An 18,837-nucleotide genomic window follows, 5' to 3' on the forward strand; every position below is an offset into this window, starting at 1 on the left:
AGCCGCAGGCTGTCACCTCCCCGGGGGTCCTGCTGCTCGGCAGGCTGGTCACCAGGGCCCCACCGAGGTGTGACCCCGCCCCACAGGGACACCTGGCTGCAGTTCCCTCGTGGGTTTGCTCATCCGGGCACCTGCCCTGGAACCAGCCCTGAGCCCACAAGTGCTTGGGCCACATTCTTGCCAGGATCCCGAGTAGGGGGTCCGTCTGGTGTCCCCAGAGCCCAGGCCCAGGTGCACAGAATGAGGTGGCCGTCAGGGAGCGCTCGGGCAGCTGCCCACCATGGTCATGCAGCCCAGCAGGTCTGCCCAGGGCATCGGTCCAGCCCTGGGCCCTTCGGGGAAGGGTGTTCACAGCGTCCGGTAGCTGGGCAGGGCGGGCGCGGGCGGGCGCGGGCGGGTGCAGTGTGCCCTCGGCCTCCCCAGACCTGCCTCTGGCCCTTCCTTTCACCTTCCACTCGCGTCTTCTTGGTGTGTGTGAACGTGGGGGGCTGGCGGTCCTCTGCCGTGGACAATAAACCTGAGTGGGCCTGGGGCTCTCAGCAGCCACCCCTGGGTTTGTCAGGGTCCGTGTTGCCCAGCAAGGCCAGTGAAGCCCTGCCCAGGTGGTGGGCAGAGGCCGAGGCTGGGACAGGGAGGCATCAGGGGGCGCAGAGCACAGTGGGGGAGGCAGAGACCCTTTCCCTCCACCCACTCAGAGACCTTCCTGGCCCCGCCCTGGAGGGCATCTGCCTGGGCGGAGCCTGTGGCAACGCTGCTGCTCCTGGCAAAGCGTCTGCAGGCACCACCACGACCCGCGGCACCAACCCGGGCCTGTCCGAGCAGGTGTCTTGGTGAGGGGGCCAGGCCAGGGCCGGCCAGGCGACACCGAGCAGATCCTCCGTGAGCGGAAGGAGGGGCCGGCAGGTGGGCCGCATCCTGGTGCTGGGCTCTCCGCACAGCGCCTCCCGCCCCTCCCCCGGTCACACTGCCCCCGCCCCCTCCCCTGAGAGCATGAAAGCCCAGCGCTGCGCAGGCCGTGGACGTGGACTCGCTGTCCAGGAAGGCGGGCCAGGCGGGCTCGCTCATCAGAGGCGGCTCACTCATCAGGGACTGGCCCAGGGCAGGGCAGGGCAGGGCAGCGGGTGGGGGGCAGTGCCAAGGAAGGTGTGCTCTGCAGCTTCCCAGGGGGTCGGGCAGGTGGGGGACCGGAGCAGACGTCCCTCCCAGGGCTGACCTCCAGCCCAGCACTCATGTCCCTCAAGACAGCCCAGTTACAGGGTCTCCCAGGACCCATGCTTCCCTCTCCCCAGCACACAGGGCCAGGGACTCTCGTCCACGGTGGGGGGCCCTCCCCATGCAGACTGTGGACCCATGTCCCTGAGGGTCTTACGGGACGTAAGCCAGACCCCTGTGCGAGGTCTGTGACTACGCCAGGGACATCTTAGGTCTGCGCCCCCTCTTCTCCTGGCTTCTCGTCTCAGTCAGAGACCCCACTTTCTTACAAATCCACTCCTTCCGGGTAGCAAGGCAAGGGGAGCCGGGGGCCGACAGCCAGCTCCGGGGCAGGAAGGCCAGTGACCATGTCCTGACTTCTCAGTCCGCTCTGCGCGGCCACCTCCCGGGTCCTGCCGTGGAAACGAACACCTGTGCATGTAGCTCCCTTCTCTGGACTCGTTCTATACGATTCTTGCAGAGGGGCCGCCCTACCACGTGCCCCCAGCGTTCCGGGGTTCTCAGAGGTGTGTCCGGCTGCCCTCTTGAAGGTTTACTGATTTCCATTACCAGCAGCCTGGGGGCTTCTCTCTGCCGTAGGTTCCTGAGCGCTGCCTGTGGAGCCCGGCTTTGCAGGTGGAGAGTGAGTTTCCTCTCGCTCTCATTGGCCGCCTCTGGCCGTCGGGACGGTCGAACTGCTGGCCCCTGCGGGCCCTTTGTTTCTTCCAGAGCACAGATGGCCCGCCCAGCCCCTCCCCTGGTGATCTCCTGAGTCGCTGGGTGGGTTTCTCATCTTCTTTTGCACTCTTGAGTCTGTAGGGAAGCGCTGTTTGTCATCTTGTCTGTCTTCTCCTCGTGCGGCACCGTGTCTGCCCCCACGCCGCCCCTCGTGTCCTGGCTCTTAGCCACTGGGCGCGGGCACCGCCGCGCTCGTCGGGCCTGTGCCCTGGGCACCGGCTCTCTGCCCCGCAGGCCAGTCCTTGAGGCTGTGAGTCACGGGGCTGCAGTGTTACGCTCTGTTTCTGTTCAGTTGCCCTGTGGTTTTGGAATCATGTTTGTCTCCTTCACACAGGAGGTAGTTACATGAACCCTTGAATTAGGACTTATTTCCTCCCTACCTCGATTACCCGAACATAATTCATTCAATGATATGTCTTCCCTCTGTTGTCCTGCTGGGTTGTAACACAGACGGCGTCCTTGTCCGCGCGGCCGTGTCCCCGTTTCGGTTCACCTGCGCTTAGCTGTGGGGGCCTCCCTGAGCAGGACGTGGCCGCCCTGGCTTTAATATTTTCTACAATTTAGATCTCATCCTCTCTCAGTATGTTCCTCTTCCTCATGGTTCACATTATGTTTGCTTTCTTGGATATATTTCTGCCTGTGTTTCCGAAACATCTGAAGAACCGCTCTGCTGAATGCCACAGAGGTCACACTGGGACTCTGATTGACATGCCCAGTCAGGGGTCAGTCAGCTTGGGAGAGCTGTCCGTTTGCAAGTCCTCCCCGGGGGCACCTCCCACCTCGGCCCGTGTGTCCTAGGACCGGCAGCTGCCTGGGGCTCCAAGTGGGACCCGCCTGGGCGTGAACCCTGCAGACAGCGTCACTGTTACACTCCGCAGGCCTCAGTTTCCTCCCCAGTAACAATTCAATCACATTTGCTTTGTTAACAGTTCCTGATTTCCTCTGTGCGCGTCCTCGATCAGGTTGTTGCATGTGCCAGAGGGCCTTTGGAGTCCAGGGTGGGAATAATTTATGTGCATTGAGAATTACCTGTTCCCTGGAAGTTGGGGTGCGCTCATCACTAAAGCTGTCAGAGCCAGGTGCCTAGGGGATCCTTTCTCCAGTCTCTTCCTCCACGATGGATTCATTTCGACTGTTTCTCGGGTAATGTGCGTATCGCACCTCACCTGCTGGGCCCTCAGAAGACACCCCTGCAATTTAAAAACTGTCTTCACCTCCATGAGCGCAACCCAGAAGGCTGGTTCTCAGGAGGCGTGACGCCCCCTCCCCGTCGGCCTGGTGGGCCCTCTCCGTGAGGAGCCTGGCTTGGCAGCTCCCGGGCTCTGTGTCTGGTGCCAGAGCTTATGGCTGGGAGCCAGGGATGGATCCAGAAACGTCCCGCTTCCTCCCCGGGGGCAGAGGCGCCCAGATTCCTTCTGCCCTGGAGCAGAGCCGTCTGAGCAGGAGCAGCGGACGGAGGTAAAAGGCCGGGCCGGAGGGGCTGGTGGCCAGGACGCCCCTCCTGAGAGCCTCTGGCCACCCAGCACACTGCCACCTCGGCTCACCTCCAAGCTCCTGCGTCTGTAAGGAGGGGACAGGAACACCTGCTGGCAGAGCCGTTGTGAGGCGTGACCATGCCCTGTGAACAGGTCTCAGTGTGTCCTGTCCAGTGACAGCAGGGCCTTTAACCATTGGGATGGGCGTGTGGCCCTCAAAAGACAGAGCAGCTGTCACCGACCCCAGCCTGAAGGGTCCCCATTCTGCATGCCCACAGCTTGCTGGGTGGCTCCCGGGTGGTCCTCAGTTACGGAGTGTCCATCACTCTGAGGGGTCAAGACTGGGCCTGCCCCGTCCCCAGGGCCCAGCATCACATGCTCCCAGCAGGAGCCCAGAACCTCTGTGGACGGAGTGACCAGTCCCAACTGGGCGAGGTGTCTGGAGAGGCTGCGTGGTGAGCTGTGCCCGCCCAGCCCTGGTGCCCACCTCGGTCTGCGTCCCTGAAGCCCGGTGTCCCTAGAGCTGGTCCCAGCACCGTGCAGGCAGCCTCGGCCCTGCTCCTCGGCCTGGGGCTGTTTCTCCACCGGCTGGGTCGGGCAGAGGACCTGGGGCTGGCAAGAAGCCACGCTGTGGCCTGACCGGTGACATGCTCAGGAACCCAGGGCTGGATCGAGAGCTGCCAGTGTGGTGCAGGGCTCTGTGCTGTCCACCACCCTGTGTTCGAATCTCCCAGAAACGCAGGGAGATATGGTCTCCCCGCGATTCGTACCAGCTGCCTTGTTGTTCCTTCTCCCCTCAGGGCTGGGGACAGCCCTCCTGTGCGCCGACTCCTCTGGTCTCCATCTCAGCCCGGGGCAGTCTTGCAGGTGCAGCTACTGCAGCTCGGAGACTGAACCCCTCGCCCAGGACACACAGCAGCTTGGCAGGTCGCACCCTTCACAGAGCAGCTGGCCGCGGTGACGCTGACCTGCAGCTGTGCTCTGCTGGCCGAGCCGAGCACCCGCCTGGAGGAAGGCCCTTCCTCAGTCCCCACAGGCCCTGCACAGGCCCACGCGGCCCCCACGCGGCCCCCACGCGGAGCCTGAGGTTGCAGGCAGAGCTGAAGAATCCGCTCGGGGCACCCCCTCCTCCCTCAAACTGCGCCTCCCGGGTACAGTCCAAGGGCTGGTACAGGGACACTCAGCTCTGAATGTGTAGACTTTGAACCTGTGCTTCTGAGGGGTATGAGGGGCCCTCGGGACTTCCCACTGCAGCCCCTGTACCCAGGCAGGAACCCCAGATGTCTCCGGGGCCCTTCTGTCCACACTGGGTCCACAGGACAGCCATGGCTGGAGGGGGCAGTGACCACCCGCACCCCTCCTTCCTGGCCCCAGGCTTGGGGAGCAAGGGCTCAGTGGCGCCCTCTGGTGGGTCCTAGAGTCACAGGCTCCTCAGCCTGGGCCCTGCACTGTGAGCCTTGCCCAGGGGCTGGGGTCCACCAGGGAACAGAGTAGGTGTGCCCTGCCCTCCGGATGGAGGTCACAGTCCCTGGAGAAAGTGAGACAGCAGCAACAGGGAGCAGAGGGCTGGGGTGGAGCAGGTACGGGGCGGGGCGCTGGGGCCCAGGGGACACAGCCAGGGATGTACCCCAAAGAGCCAGGTCAGAGCCTGCCTTGGGCTGAGCTGGAGAAGGCAGCCGTCTGCAGGTGGGCTCCGGGGCAGCAGCCTGGGACGGTTCCTCCAGGAGCGCGAGGGGTTAGAGACTGGATGGGGGACACGGCTCAGGAAGGGCACGGGCCCATTCCTAGCCTGGGTTCACGGAGCAGATCAGTCCTCAGTGGGTCTTGAGAGGCAGACAGTTGTAAGAACGTGACAGGAGACAGCCAAGCATCTCCCCGCGCCGTGTCTGCAGGCCCTGTGCATCGCTTCTCGGGGACACGGGACTCGGATGAAGCACCTTGGGGAGCGCTGGGCCTCGGGCCTTGTCTGCGCCGCGTGAGTGGAGAACACCCCTCTGTGCACCCTCCTGAGCTCGCTGACGCAGAGGGCTCTTGGCATGTCCCTCGAGAATGTCTCTGGCTGGGACAGGCTGGCTTCAGGCCAGGAGAGACAGAGCACAGGACACCAGGGGTGGCGCCAAGCCTGCAGGGCATGGGGTAGGGAGGACCTGTCCCACATCCGTTTTCTGTCATCTGAGAGAGGTGGTGTTTTGTCCAGGAGTGGCGGCCCCCGTCTGCCAGCCAAGAGCTCCATAGAAACTGTTCCCAACAGTGACAGCCAGCCTGCCGTGGGCGGGGGCGTCTGCCTAGCTCCCAGGGGTTGGCAGGTACAGTGCAGGCAGGGGCCAGTTGCCGAGACCTGATGGGACGCACCTGTGCCATCCAGGGGTGTAGGTGGCACCTGTCACGTTGCTGGGTATTTGCTGGTGCACAGAAGACTGGGGTTCCTTGGGCAGGGGGGAGCTGGCCCTTCCCCTGTGCTTATTCTTTTTTGCCAAGATGTCAGAAGTTCTGTAACTAGGAGACACGCTGCAGTAGGGCCCTTGGGGAAACTCACCCCAAGGTGTGCATTCCTGTCCTGTTGCTCCGCTCATCAGCCGGCCCCGGCCAGCAGCGACGCCCATCGCTTCTCCCGTCTCCCGGACGTTCTGTGGGATGGGATCTCTCTGACCTGCAGGTTTAGGGGGGGCTCAAGTGCACAGTATCCACCCCGCACACCCCCGCTGCCAGGCCAGGGGTGAGAAGTGAGTTCCAGGCGCACAGGCCCGGGGAGGTGTCCCCACCGAAATGTTTTTAATCAAACAGTTAACAGGAGTTCTTTTACGTTCCCTGAGGCATGAAGGACAGAGGCTGCTGGGGAAGGGTCACCATGGCAACCACTGGGCTTAGTTCTCTGTCCTGAGGGCCACTGGGCCCTGCCGCGTGCTCAGAGGTCCTTGGTGGGGGGAGCTGGCCCGGCATGCTCACTCTGAGCCCCACGCAGGCCGGGCCACCACGGGGCCTTCTGTCACCAGAAGAAGTGGCCGGGTGAGCAGACAACCCCGCCCTGCTTGGGAAGGGCTCCGCTGGGGCTATTTTGGAAGCCCTGGTCGGGAGCCCTGGCACCGAAGCTGGAGGTCACGAGGTAGAGGACAGACCCCTCGCTCTACGAGTTAAATGAGCGGATCCCTGACTCTAACGCCAGGAACAAACATGACGTTTGCCGTTGGTGTGCGAGATTTTTGTCGCATTGAGAACGTCCGTGTGACTCCCCCGTGGTCTCTTCGTCATCGGCCGGGTTGGATTTTATCGAACGCCTCCTCAACCTGCGTTGAAATGAGCATGTGGTTTTGCTTTGACACGATGAGATGGGTTTTGACAGTCACAGTTCTAAAGCACCCCAGGAAGAAGCCTCCTCTCAAATGCGCCGCACGGGGAGCTTAGACTGCCGCGTTTTCCCGGGGCGGTGGTGGCTATTGGTAAGGGACGGGGTTGCACCTGCTGCTCTGCGCGTGTGGCCTGCTGCCTCAGAGGCTGGGACCTGGGTTCCGTGAGCTTCCTTTCCTGAATTGAGTTGAGAGAGAGAGAGAGAGAGAGAGAGAGAGAGAGAGAGAGAAAGAGAGGAAGGGAAAGAGGAGAGAGAGAGAGAGAGACGTAGATGTGTCGTTCCACTTATTCGTGCATTCATTGATTGGTTCTTGTATGTGCCCTGACCGGGGACCAGACCCACAACGTTGGCATATAGGGATGACGCTCTAACCAACTGAGCTACCCGGCCAGGGCTTGGTTGCATATTTAAAAGAACTAGGGCCCTGGCCGGTTTGGCTCAGCGGTTAGAGCGTTGGCCGCGGTCCAGAGAGACCTGGGTTCAGTTCCCGCTGGGGGCACCTACCTTGGTTGCAGTTTGTCCCCAGCCCTGGTTGGGGTCGTGTGGGAGGCAGCCACTCGTTGTGTCCCTTTCGTGTTGATGTTTCTCTCTCTCTCTCTCTCTTTCTCTCTTCCTCTCTCTGCCTCCCATTCTATCTGAACAAAAATGGAAAAATGCCCTCGGGTGAGGATAAAAAATAATAATAAAATAAAAGAACTGGGAAGTTCAACATTTTTTTTCCTATAATCCTAAGAGTTTGAAAGAACTGCCTGGGTCTAGCGCCTTTTGTGAATGTAACTTTTAAATAACATTTTCCACTTTTTTCAGATTTTCTGCTTTTTAGGTCAGTATTGGACAGTTTATAGTTTCCACAAAAGTACCCCAAAAGTTTTTAAATTTTTTAACATATATTTTTCGCATCCCTCATACTGTTTATCATCTTCTGTCTGTGGTTTTGTATATTTATGTTTTCTTAGCTTTTGTTTTCTAAGTTACACTCTCCAGAAATGTGTCTTTGTTATACTTATTTTTATAAAATAATTATTGAATTTACTTATTCATTTTCCTTTTTTAAGAAAATCAATAAATCCCTGCCAGTGTGGCTCAGTGGTTGAGCGTCAACCCTGAACCAAGAGGTCACCGGTTTGATTCCCGGTCAGGGCACATGCCCAGGTTGTGGGCCCGATCCCCAGTGGGAGACGTGCAAGAGGCGGGGGGCATGCAAGAGGCCGCCAGTCGATGTTCTCTCTCATCCATGTTTCTATCTCTCTCTCTCTCTCTCTCCCCCTTCCTCTCTCTCTAAAATCAATAACGAAAAAAATTTTTTTAAATAAAAGAAAATCAATAAACATTAGTTTTTTGCTTGTTTTTTTTTAATCCTCACCTGAGGGCTTTTTTTGCATTTACCTTCAGAAAGAGTGGGAGAAAGAGAGAGAGAGAAACATCGATGTGAGAGAGACACATCGAGTGGTTGCCACCCACATGACCCCAACCGGGCCTGGGGACAAACTGCAACCAAGGTACATGCCTTTAGTGGGAACCGAACCTGGGACTCTCTGGTCCGCAGGCTGACACTCTTACCACTGAGCCAAACCAGCGAGGGCAATAAATATTACTTTTTAATCATTATTAATAGTCTTAATTAGTTGCCCTTTGGAGAGATTTATTGTTGTTGTGTTTTTAATCCTCACCCAAGAACATTTTTTTCCATTTTTTGTTCAGATAGAGTGGGAGGGAGAGAGAGGAAGAGAGAGAGAAACAGCGACGTGAAAGGGACACATTGAGTGGCTGCCACCCGCACAACCAACCAGGGCCGGGGACAATATTTTGTTGTTGTTTTTTTTAAAATGTTGATTTGGATACCTATTTTATTTTATTTTTTGTTTAGTAGTAAGATAATTTAGTTTTTTGCTGTCTGGCTCTAGTCCATTAATTTTTAGATACAGTAGGGTCATTATTGTTGTCTTAATAGCCTGTAATTGAATTTTTAAATTCTTGTTTAACCCCAAAATTGTGAGTTATCTTTTGTTTCTATAAATTCAATTTTTATTTTTTAAAAAATAGTTTATTGATTTTTTTCCACTTTATATTAATTTATTTTTGTTACAGATGTTTCTCCTTTATTCCCACTAGACCCCCCTCCTCCCCCCCACACCCCCCCACCTCCTAGCATTGTTGTCTATGTCCATTGGTTTATAAATTCAATTTTTAAAAATATATTGTTTTCTGCCCTGGCCAGTTTGGCTCAGCAGTTAGAGCGTCGGCCTGTGGTCCAGAGAGACCTGGGTTCAGTTCCCGCTAAGGGCACGTACCTCGGTTGCAGTTTGTCCCCGGCCCTGGTTGGGTCGTGCGGGTGGCAACCACCCAATGTGTCCCAACAACGTTGATGTTTCTCTCTCTCTCTCTCTCTCTCTCTCTCTCTCTCCCTCCTGCTCTATCTGAACAAAAAACAAAAAAATGTCTTCAGGTGAGGATAAAAAAATATATGTGTGTATATGTATTTATATATATATATACACACATATATATACTACATATATATAGTTTTCTTACTAATTTCTAGTTTTTAATATACAATCAAAGAATATCAACTTATGTTTTCCACTTTGGGCCTTCACCAAGCCGTTTTGCTTTCACGTAGTAGGGCCCTGGGATTTCTGAAGAGGTGGCTGGTTCTCTGCAGAACAGCAGCCCCCGCACAGTCTCCGATCAGGGTCACTAACTTTGTTTTCCGCAGCCTTTATACTAGCCTTTGTCTACTGAACCTTGACAGGTGCGATCCATCAGATGTCACAGGCGTGGGCTGCCTGTGTCCTGTGGGCTGTGATGACACTTCTCAGAGTGGAATGTCCCACAGATTGTGCGTGGCGGGTGTGCTCGGTCTGCTGATGCCCCTCCTGCTCCGGCGTCTGCCAGGCCTCGGGCTTACTCTCCTCCAGCTTCTATTTCACTTTGCATTTGTGGGGACGGCTCTGAGCAGGGTCGGTGGGACTTTGTTTACACCTGATACTGCCCCTGCCCTCAAGGTGTTTGCAGTCGCGTTGCAGAGACCAACAGTGAGTGGGTAATCACGCGAACTGCAGCACCGGTTCTAAGACAGACCTGTCTGAGGAGCAAAGCCCCACTTTACCAGGGAGCCAAATGAGGTTGAAGTATCACATGAGGCCTTTTCGAGCGTTTGAAGGATGAGCAGAGGTTGGCCTGTGGAGGTGGAGCCTTCCACATAGAAAGTGCAGCATGTGCAAAGGCCCTGAGGCAGAAGCAACGGCCAGTGAGGCTAGATGGAGCCAGTGAGATGGAGGGGATTTGGTTGAGGGTGGGGGCCACATGAGGGCTTGTGCATTCCGCACAGGGGAGCAAGGCCCAGGTGACAAGATGTAGACAGTGGGCTGGGGTGGGAGGAGGGCAGGGCCAGAGCTCTGGCAGGAAGAGCCAATGGCACATTTCAGGGGTGGAGGGAGAGGTACGAGAGGGAAGGAAAGCAAGGGAGGGGTGATGGCTGCCCCGACCCAGCTGGGTGGGGAAAAGGAGACGTGTGCAGAGATGCCAAGGCCTGGCCCACACACGGGGCAGGGAAGTGGAAACGTGTTAGACGTGTGGGTTGTGATGACCCACCACCGTGAGTCACTCCTGCCCACTCCTAGGCAAAGGGACAGGGCCTCAGGGGGGGGAGTGGACACCCTGGACGGGGCAGGCCCTGGGAGATGGGGTAGGGTGGGGGCAACCTGTGTGTGTTGATAGCCCGATGTGGACAGGACCAAGCTGCAGGTGGAGCTGTGGGGGTCACACTGTTGCAGTCACTGGCTGAGGAGGGAAGGAGTGTGGATGCCCCTCCCCAGGCAGGAAGGGTAGGGGAGCAGCTGGTGGGCAGATGGACAGGCTGCTGATGGAGGGAGAAGATTCGAGAGCTGGCAGGGAGGTCCTGGGGGTGGGGCAGACTGGGAGGGAGGGGACAGTGGGGGGAAAGGAGAGGGAATCCCTGGGGATGGAGGGACCAAGGAGAGGAGGTCCCTGGGAAGGGGCGCCATCTGGTGGCCATGCCTCTCTGCAAGGAGGCTCTTAGAAGCCCTTTCTTTCATGGCGGCCCCGCAGGTGCTGTTTTCATCATTACAACTTTGCAGTGACCCCCCTTCTCACATTCCCGCTGTCTGCATTTTATGCTGTTAACTGGGGTCATTTCCGGAACTAGAATTACTGGGTCCAAGGGTATCTGTGATTTTGAGGTCATTGATACGTATCGCCAAATCGCTCTTCAGAAAAGTGTTACCAGCTTATCTTCCATTCGTCTGGCATTTTGACAGACGCCAGGGGCCTCGAATGGGTCCCTTTGCCTTCCCCTGTTCTCCTGCCAGGACACCAAGTGGTGCCACCTGCCCCACCCCCAACAGGTGTCTGAAGCTGCTGGAAGCCACCAGGTTGTGAATTGTCCCAGGTAGAGGGAGGTCAACAGTGGTCAGATAAAGGGAACCGGAATTCCAAAGTGGTTTCCCCGCACGGTTTGGAGGACTTAGACACACGGTGCCTGGTTGATTGGCGAGTTTATAGAACAAGAAATGTATTCTGTTTGGGCCACAGAGCAGTAGTCAGGAGGAAGCAGTGGGAAAATGGCCACCTACTGGCCACCTGCTGTGTGTCGGCCCTTGACCCCATTTGGCCTGATGTGCCCAGTAACCCTGTCGGGGGTACCAGTGTCTTCGTTTGCTGTAAGGAGACCAAAGCTCAGACAGGTAAGATGACGCTCCCAGCATCACTCAGGATGAGAGGTGGGCCTGGGATTCGAACCCAGGTCCATGGGGTGGCAGGACCCAGGCTCAAATGCTCCACATAAGGGCTAGCCGGAGCTAGTTGGGGGACAGCAGCAACCACGAGGGTCCCAGAGCCTGTGGGCATCAGTGGACACCTTCTTGTCAAAGGTGAGCAACCGTGAGCCATGGTGCCAGAGCTGTGACCTGTCGCTGGACCTACTGGAAGCACCCACCGTCGTGGTCAGAACGTTCCCAGCAGTTTGCCGAGGGGCCCGGATAGAAAGTTCGGGCCAAAAAAGGAGAACTATTTAGTTACGTGAGAACTGGAGGGAGCACCGACGCGGAATGTTTTTCACGATTATTTTGGGCCCTTCGTCCTGTTCTTCCGAGCGGAGGACTGTCCTCTGAGGAGACCTTTTAGACACGCTTGCTGACAGAGCTCACAATATTTACTGGCTGCTTCAGCTGTCACTGCTGTATAAATAAACAGGATGAAGAGGCCCAGCTGCACTTCGGAGCTATTTTTAGGGGGATGGCTTGGCAGACTGGGAGGATCACATTTCAGGGAGAGGGTGCCCGGTCCCAGAATAGCCCCCACAGCCCAGGCTCAACCCCAGCGTGGCCTGAGCCAGGGGCTCCTTCCCATCCAGAGACAGCAACACCTCCTGCTGGGGGCACCCCAGCCCCACCCCTCAAGCACAGAGGATGTGGGACGACGTTTGGGGTCGATTGTCACTGGGTCTGCAGAACATCACTCCCCGTGGGTTCGGCGGGTCTGTGGGGGAGAAGACAGTCATTCCGACCAGAGTCTGTGACACACCGCTGTGTGGCCGGTCACCAGCCACTCCCAGGGCTGGACTTTGGTTTTTGCCCTGACAGACACAGGTACCCCTACATGTGTGAGGCACGCGACATGTCCGGACTCATTCTTTTCTCACAGTGAGACCCCGCCTGTCAGGACTTCTGTGGCTTCTTCCACTTCTGTTCCCTACTTGAAGCATGAGTCATTTACTTGGGAAAACCCAGCAGGCACGGGTCCTGCACAGCGTCTGCTGTCTCTGCCTCCCCCTCCCCTGCCTCATGCATTCCGCCTGCTCACATGCACTGGGGGCGGCCCCATGTGCCCTGTGATCTTGGAACAATGACCCAGAGAGCAGCCAGCCAGACAAAACAGTGACTGAATGATTTAGAGACCATAAGACAGTGGCTGGGGGCCAGCGGCCTTTGAAAGCCTTTGTGTGTCTCCCCCATACTGATGTATGGCTTCTGCTCCATTTAATCACTTTCTAGATTAAAAATAAGGACAAATGTCTGTACATATCCTCATTTTTACTGTTTATGGAGCTCTTCGTTTCTTCGAGTGGGTCCAACATTCTTTCTGTTCTATTCTTTTGACTAAAGGACTTTCACTTTTCTTGTAGCACAATGAATTCTCCCAGGTTTTTTTTTTTTTTTTTCCTGTTATCTGAAAAGGTCTATATTTCAACTTCATATTTGAAAGATATTTTTTGCTGGGTATAGGATTCTGGACAGACAATTTTAACCCCCATCACTGCCACAAATACTTTAACCATGCCCCCCATCGTCTTCGGGCTTGCATAGTCTCTGATGGGAAGTCATCTGTAACTCATACGCCTGTTCCCTGGAGGTGTGACTCCAAGATTTTTTTCTTATCTTTGGTTTTCAGAGTTTGACTTTGACACATCTGTGTGGCTGTTTGTTGCTTCTGTTGCTTTGGGGATGTTTTATTCTGTTTGGGGTACTTTGACCTCCTTGGGTTTGTGAATTGATGTCTTATTATTTGGGGGAACTTCTCAGTCATTATCTCTTCAATTATTTATTCTCCCCCATTCCCTCTTCTCCTTCTGGGACTCAGGTTACAAGTGGGAGTTGATATTTTTGAAACTGTTGTTAATTTACCACAGCTCTTTCCTCCTTGTGCTCCAGTTCGGGTCATTTCTACCAACATATTTATAAGCTCACTCATTTATTCCTCAGAATGGGCTGCGGATTTGCCCACCCAAGGGCTTGTTGCCCCAGGCTGATGTCTAAAGATGCTTGGCTGGTCCACCTCTAGTCTGCCCTTAGTGTAGCATCCCAGCTGCTAGGTCTCAGGATCAGGAAGGCTGTCCCTTATCCCCAGCTCACCATCTGGGGTCTGGGAGTGTGCAGGACATCTGGGGAGCCCCCACAGGAGCCACCCAAGACCTTCAACTCCTAGATTCAGGGCCACTGTCTGGCTCTGGGCCTCAGGAGATGCTCGAGGAAGGGGGTGGAGAGCCCCTGGCTCGGGTTCTGCCTCAGTCCCCTGCCAACTCAGGGACTGACCGCCTGCTTCTTCACCTGCAGGAGCTACGGAGAACTCACAGACTGCACCATGCAAGTGATGAAAAAGCTGGACTGCTTCTGGCCAAACGCGGTGGTGGACCAGTTCTTCGTCGCCATCCACCACCGCTACTTCAGAAGCTGCCCGGTCTCCGGCAGGGCCATGCAGGACCCGCCCAGCAGCATCCTCTGCCCCTTCATTGTGGTGCCCATCTTGGTGACCCTGCTCGTGACAGGGCTGGTGGTCTGGAGAAGCAAGCGCACAGAGGGCATTGTGTAGGCTGTGGCCCGGGAGCTGCCCCCCGGTGAGGCTGTGAGCAGGCAGGGAAGCCAGGGAGCTCTGGGCCTGGCCTGGTGACAGCTTCCTGGGCCGGCGGCAGAGCAGGCCTCAAGTCCCCTCCTCCTCCCTGAGATCGGCTAACAGGGTTTCAGAGTGGTGGCGGTGCAGGCATTCACCGGGAAGCCCCTGCTAGAGGTGGAAGCCACCCTAGGAAGGGGCTGGGTGCTAGGAGGGAGCAGGACATAGCTGTCGTTATTTCTGGGGGGTGTTCCCATGTGTCTGCAAACCCCCTTGGCTCTGTTCCCACCGCTTGCCAGACTGTGGAGGAGGAGTTTGTGATTAAAAGGATGTCCTCGGATTTGGGAAGCGTCAGTGTTTCTGGGTGCAGGTTACAGTAGAGGGGGAGGGAGAAACACCCGACCCTTCAGAACCCATCCTGGTCGGACAGGGGTTGCTGCAGGGACCTTCGCTGGGGCCGAGGGCAGTGAAGCCCGGTGTGCCCTGACGGTACTCCCACGGGATTCTGAGCCCTCCCCCCGCAAGTGTCTAGAACCACGGGCTCAGAGGACCGTGATTCACAGACATGACGGGGCCAAATTTGCTCAGTTTTGCTGAGCCTCCCCCACACCCCCAAGGATGCCTCCCAGCCCTCAGGCCCAGGCCCCCACCTCCACTCTGCCCCTGAGGGTTTCATCCACTCTTTCCTCTGTGCGTCTGCCCGCCCTCCCCAGCACTGCTTCTCCGCTCATGATTCTTCCCAGGCCCCACGTGTAGACAGGCTTCTGGAAGGTTCTGGATCCCTGAAGGGAGCTCCCACACTGTCCGGCCCAGGACCTGCCCCTTCTCACCCTCAGCATCAGCCTCTCCCTCTGCCCCGGGACAGCCCCCAGCGCCGTCACAGCCGCACTAGCACGGCACAGCCACCAGGGTCCCTTACCCCACGCAGGTCAGGAAAGGGCCCAGGTGTGCTCACTGCCCTGACAGCCTCAGGGAACCCGGGGTTTCCACGTCCTTGCCACAGGACCTGGGAGGGGACCGGCGACTGCCCGTTGGGCCCCAGCTTCCTCTGCCCTCACCTGTTGGAAACTCAGCCGTGAGAGCTGGAAGGAACCGGGGCCATTGTCTCCCGATACCCCGCTTCTCCCGGGACGCTGACAGCACAGGTGAGTCACGATTTGGGCTCCAGGACCGGAAGCAGGCGGAGGAAGCGTCTGGCTTGGGCCTGGGTGTCCCGAGTCTGGGGGATGCGGGAAGTTTCAGGAGCAGGAGGTAGCGAGCAGCAGCTGGAGGACCTCCCACTGGCACCTGGGGACAAAGGAGCCACAGGAGGGACAGCCCCGCCTGGCCGAGGTGACCACTCCTCCCTTCATTAGCTGCAGGTGCGGCTGCAGAGGCCCTGGCTTCCGAGCCTGCGGGTCCTGCTCCTGTGGCTGCTGCTTCTGGTCACTTCAGTGAGTCCTTTCGCCCAGGACCCCGCTGGCCCCTGACTCCCAGGGCAGCCCCAGGTTCCCACTGGTGGTCAGGGCCCCCACGGGTCTGCAGGCCCCAGCGCCTCGCCCAGGGCTGAGCAACGAGCCCTTCCAGAACCAGTATGGGGCTGCGACACTTCAAGGACAGGGCCCTGCCCTCCATGTGCTTACCAGCCTGCAGGTATGTGTGTGTGCAGGGTGTGTGTGTGTGTGCAGGGTGTGTGTGTGTGCAGGGTGTGTGTGTGTGCAGGTGTGTGTGTGTGCAGGGTGTGTGTGTGCAGGTGTGTGTGTGCAGGGTGTGTGTGTGCAGGGTGTGTGTGTGTGCAGGTGTGTGTGCAGGTGTGTGTGTGCACGGGGTGTGTGTGGGGTGTGTGTGTGCAGGGTGTGTGTGTGCAGGGTGTGTGTGTGCAGAGTGTGTGTGTTCAGGTGTGTGTGCACGGGGTGTGTGGGGTGTGTGTATGTACAGGGTGTGTGTGTGTGCAGGGTGTGTGTGTGCAGGATGTGTGTGTGCATGGGGTGTGTGGGGGTGTGTGTGTGTACAGGGTGTGTGTGTTCAGGTGTGTGTGTGTGCACGGGGTGTGTGGGGGGGTAGATGTGTGTGGTGTGTATCTGTGTGTGTGTTTGCACGGTGCATTGTGTGTGTGGTACGTGTGGTTTTGGTATTGTTAGTATGATTGAAATTTTAGTACAAATAAACATACACATAGAAGCAAACAACTTTCTAAGATAATCCAAAGTATTAATTTCCTAGGGCTCTGATAACAAAGTAGCACAAACCAGGCAGCTTAAAACAACAGAATTTATTCTTTCCGTTTCTAGAGGCAGGCAGTCCCAAGACCACGGCTCTGGCGGGCCAGGTCCTCAGAGGCCCCTCTGGCCTTGCCAGCCTCGGTCTCGCGGGCTCTGCTTGTGGTCCTTGTCACACCGATCTTGCTGTGTTCTTTGTATGTCCTGCGTCTCCTCTTCCTGTAGGGACACCAGCCATACTGGATGGAGGGATCACCCTCCCAGCGGGCCCTCACGTAGCTTAACTAGTTCCGTCTGCAAAGACCCCATTTCCGAGGAAGGCCTCCTCTGAGCGCCCAGGTGACAGGAGTCCGGGAGGGTGCGCAGATGCAGTCCACTCGGCAAACTCAGGAGCCCAGGACGCCCCGGTTCTCCCCGGTTCTCCCGTTTGCCGCCTGGCGGGCCGTGCTGGGAACTGCTAGTAGCCTGCCGCCAAAGCTGCCGCCGGGAAAGGTGTCCTCGGAGCTCCTGTGACAAACGCCTTGTCCCCGTGCTGGGGGGCGGGCCACTGTTCCCTCGAATATCAGGGTCACCATTTTTGTTTTTTTTTATTGATTTTAGAGAGAGAGAGAGAGGAAGGGCCCTGGCTGGTTTGGCTCAGTGGTTGGAGTGTTGGCCTGTGGACCAGAGAGTCCCGGGTTCGGTTCCCGCTAGGGGAACGTACCAAAAAAAATAATAATAGAGAGAGGAAGGGAGTGGAGAGAGAGAGAGAAACATCGATGAGAGAGAACATCAGTTGACCGCCTCCTGCATGCCTAACACTGGGGATTTGGCCCACGACCTGGGCATGTGCCCTGACCGGGAATCGAACCGGTAACCTCTTGGTGCAGGGTCGACGCTCAACCACTGAGCCACACCGGCCGGGCCCAGGTTCACCTTTTAAAGCCGAGGCGGCGCCCTGACCGGTGTGGCTCAGCGGTTAGAGCGTCGGCCTGCGGTCCTGAGAGACCCGGGTTCGGTTCCCGCTAAGGGCATGTACCTCGGCTGCAGTTTGTCCCTGGCCCTGGTCGGTTGTGCGGGTGGCAGCCACTCGATGTGTTCCTTTCACATCGATGTTTCTCTCTCTCTCTCTGTTTCTCTCTCTCCCTCCCACTCTACCTGAACAAAAAATGGAAAAATGTCCTCAGGTGAGGATAAAAAATAAATAAATAAATAAAGCCGAGGCGGCGGTGGGGAGAGGGGCAGGAGCTGCAGGCCCTCACCACTAGGGGCACTGCTCAGGCCCAGGGTGACCCACCTGCGCAGTCTGCCCCAGGGCTCCCGGGAGAGTAAAAGGGGCAGTGATGGATCAGAACGGGCACAAACAATCACCCTCCCAGACCTCAGCCCTTTTCAACGGGGTGAAGCTTCTGCCACCCCGAGTGCCCGCCCGAGCAGGAGGGACCGGGGGCTGGTGGAAGCAGCCATCCCTCCGCGGCCTCACTCACAGTCCAGGGACAGGCCTGCAGGGACAGCTGGGATCCGCTGGGCTGGCTGGGGGAGCTGATGACAGCTTTCAGCTGAGAAATGAGATTGACCGGCTTTATACGTGTCCCGAGCTGGGAAATGCCCCTTCCCCAGAGCTTTGTCCTGGAAATCCCCAGGAAAAAATCCGTTAGAAGTCACAGAATCCAACAAAGGAGCAGGGAGAAGGACTTGGGGGCGGAACTGGCCAAGTACATGTTGTTCCCAAAGCTGCTCCTGCTCATGAACTGGAGGGTGGGACTGTTCTGGAGACGGGGCACCCTCCGGCCAAGACAAAGGACATCCCTGCGGGGACCAGCTGGGAGGGTGCGGCCGGGGCGCTGGGGAGCTGGGACGGCGGGCGAGAGTGAGCAGAGGCTGGGCCCATTCCTTCCCGAGAAAACCCCAAGATGAGCCGCTGGGATGACACCTCTTCTTCATGAAAAATGAGAATCAGAGCCGCCTTCGGAGGACAGACCGGAAACGTGGACCACAGTCTGAGTGTGTGGCCGGAGCTTCCCTCCTGGGACGTTACCCCACGGGCACAGTGGGCGCTGGACAATGGACTTGCGGGCATGAGCGGCACCGGGCACTTACACAGCGGGTGAGCAGACACATGCTCATGCCACAGGGGGGGACCGTCCAGCAAGATGAAATCCAGATGACAGGAACCGGTTTCCTACAACTAAGTACATGGGCATTTTTCTCTCGCCATAGAGTTCATTGGGAAAGGCAGATTACAAAATGGGGAAGTGAGGTGATCTCAGTTTGGGGGTATGTGAGTGTGTTTGTGTGGATATGAGTATGTATATGTGAGTATGTGTGGTGTGTGTGTGAGTGTAAGTTTGAGTGGTATAAGTGTGAGTGTGTGGTGTGTGTGTGTGTGTGTGGTATATGTGTAAGCCTGAGTGAGACTATGAGTGTGTGTGTGGTGTGTATGTGTGAGTGTGTGAGTGTGAACGCACTCCCCAGGCCTTATCTAACTGGGGAAGATCATGTAATGCACTCATAGAAACAATGACAACCCGCTACAGCTGGGACCTCGCTGCCGTGTCACAGC

The 18,837-nt window shown here is 57.1% G+C and overlaps 1 protein-coding gene across 1 annotated transcript in view; it reads left to right on the top strand.

Moving 5' to 3' along the window:
• Positions 1-14,429, top strand: part of RAMP1 (receptor activity modifying protein 1) — a 40,635-nt gene extending 26,206 nt beyond the window's left edge. The window contains exon 3 of the mRNA XM_036254605.1: positions 13,824-14,429. Coding sequence (XP_036110498.1) covers positions 13,824-14,079 — 256 coding nt within the window. The 3' untranslated portion in view covers positions 14,080-14,429. The remainder of the gene's footprint in view (positions 1-13,823) is intronic.
• The last annotated feature ends 4,408 nt before the right edge of the window (positions 14,430-18,837 follow it).

Source organism: Molossus molossus, unplaced genomic scaffold (assembly GCF_014108415.1).
Source record: "Molossus molossus isolate mMolMol1 unplaced genomic scaffold, mMolMol1.p scaffold_m16_p_11, whole genome shotgun sequence".
In the NCBI taxonomy this organism is placed as follows: Eukaryota; Metazoa; Chordata; class Mammalia; order Chiroptera; family Molossidae; genus Molossus; species Molossus molossus.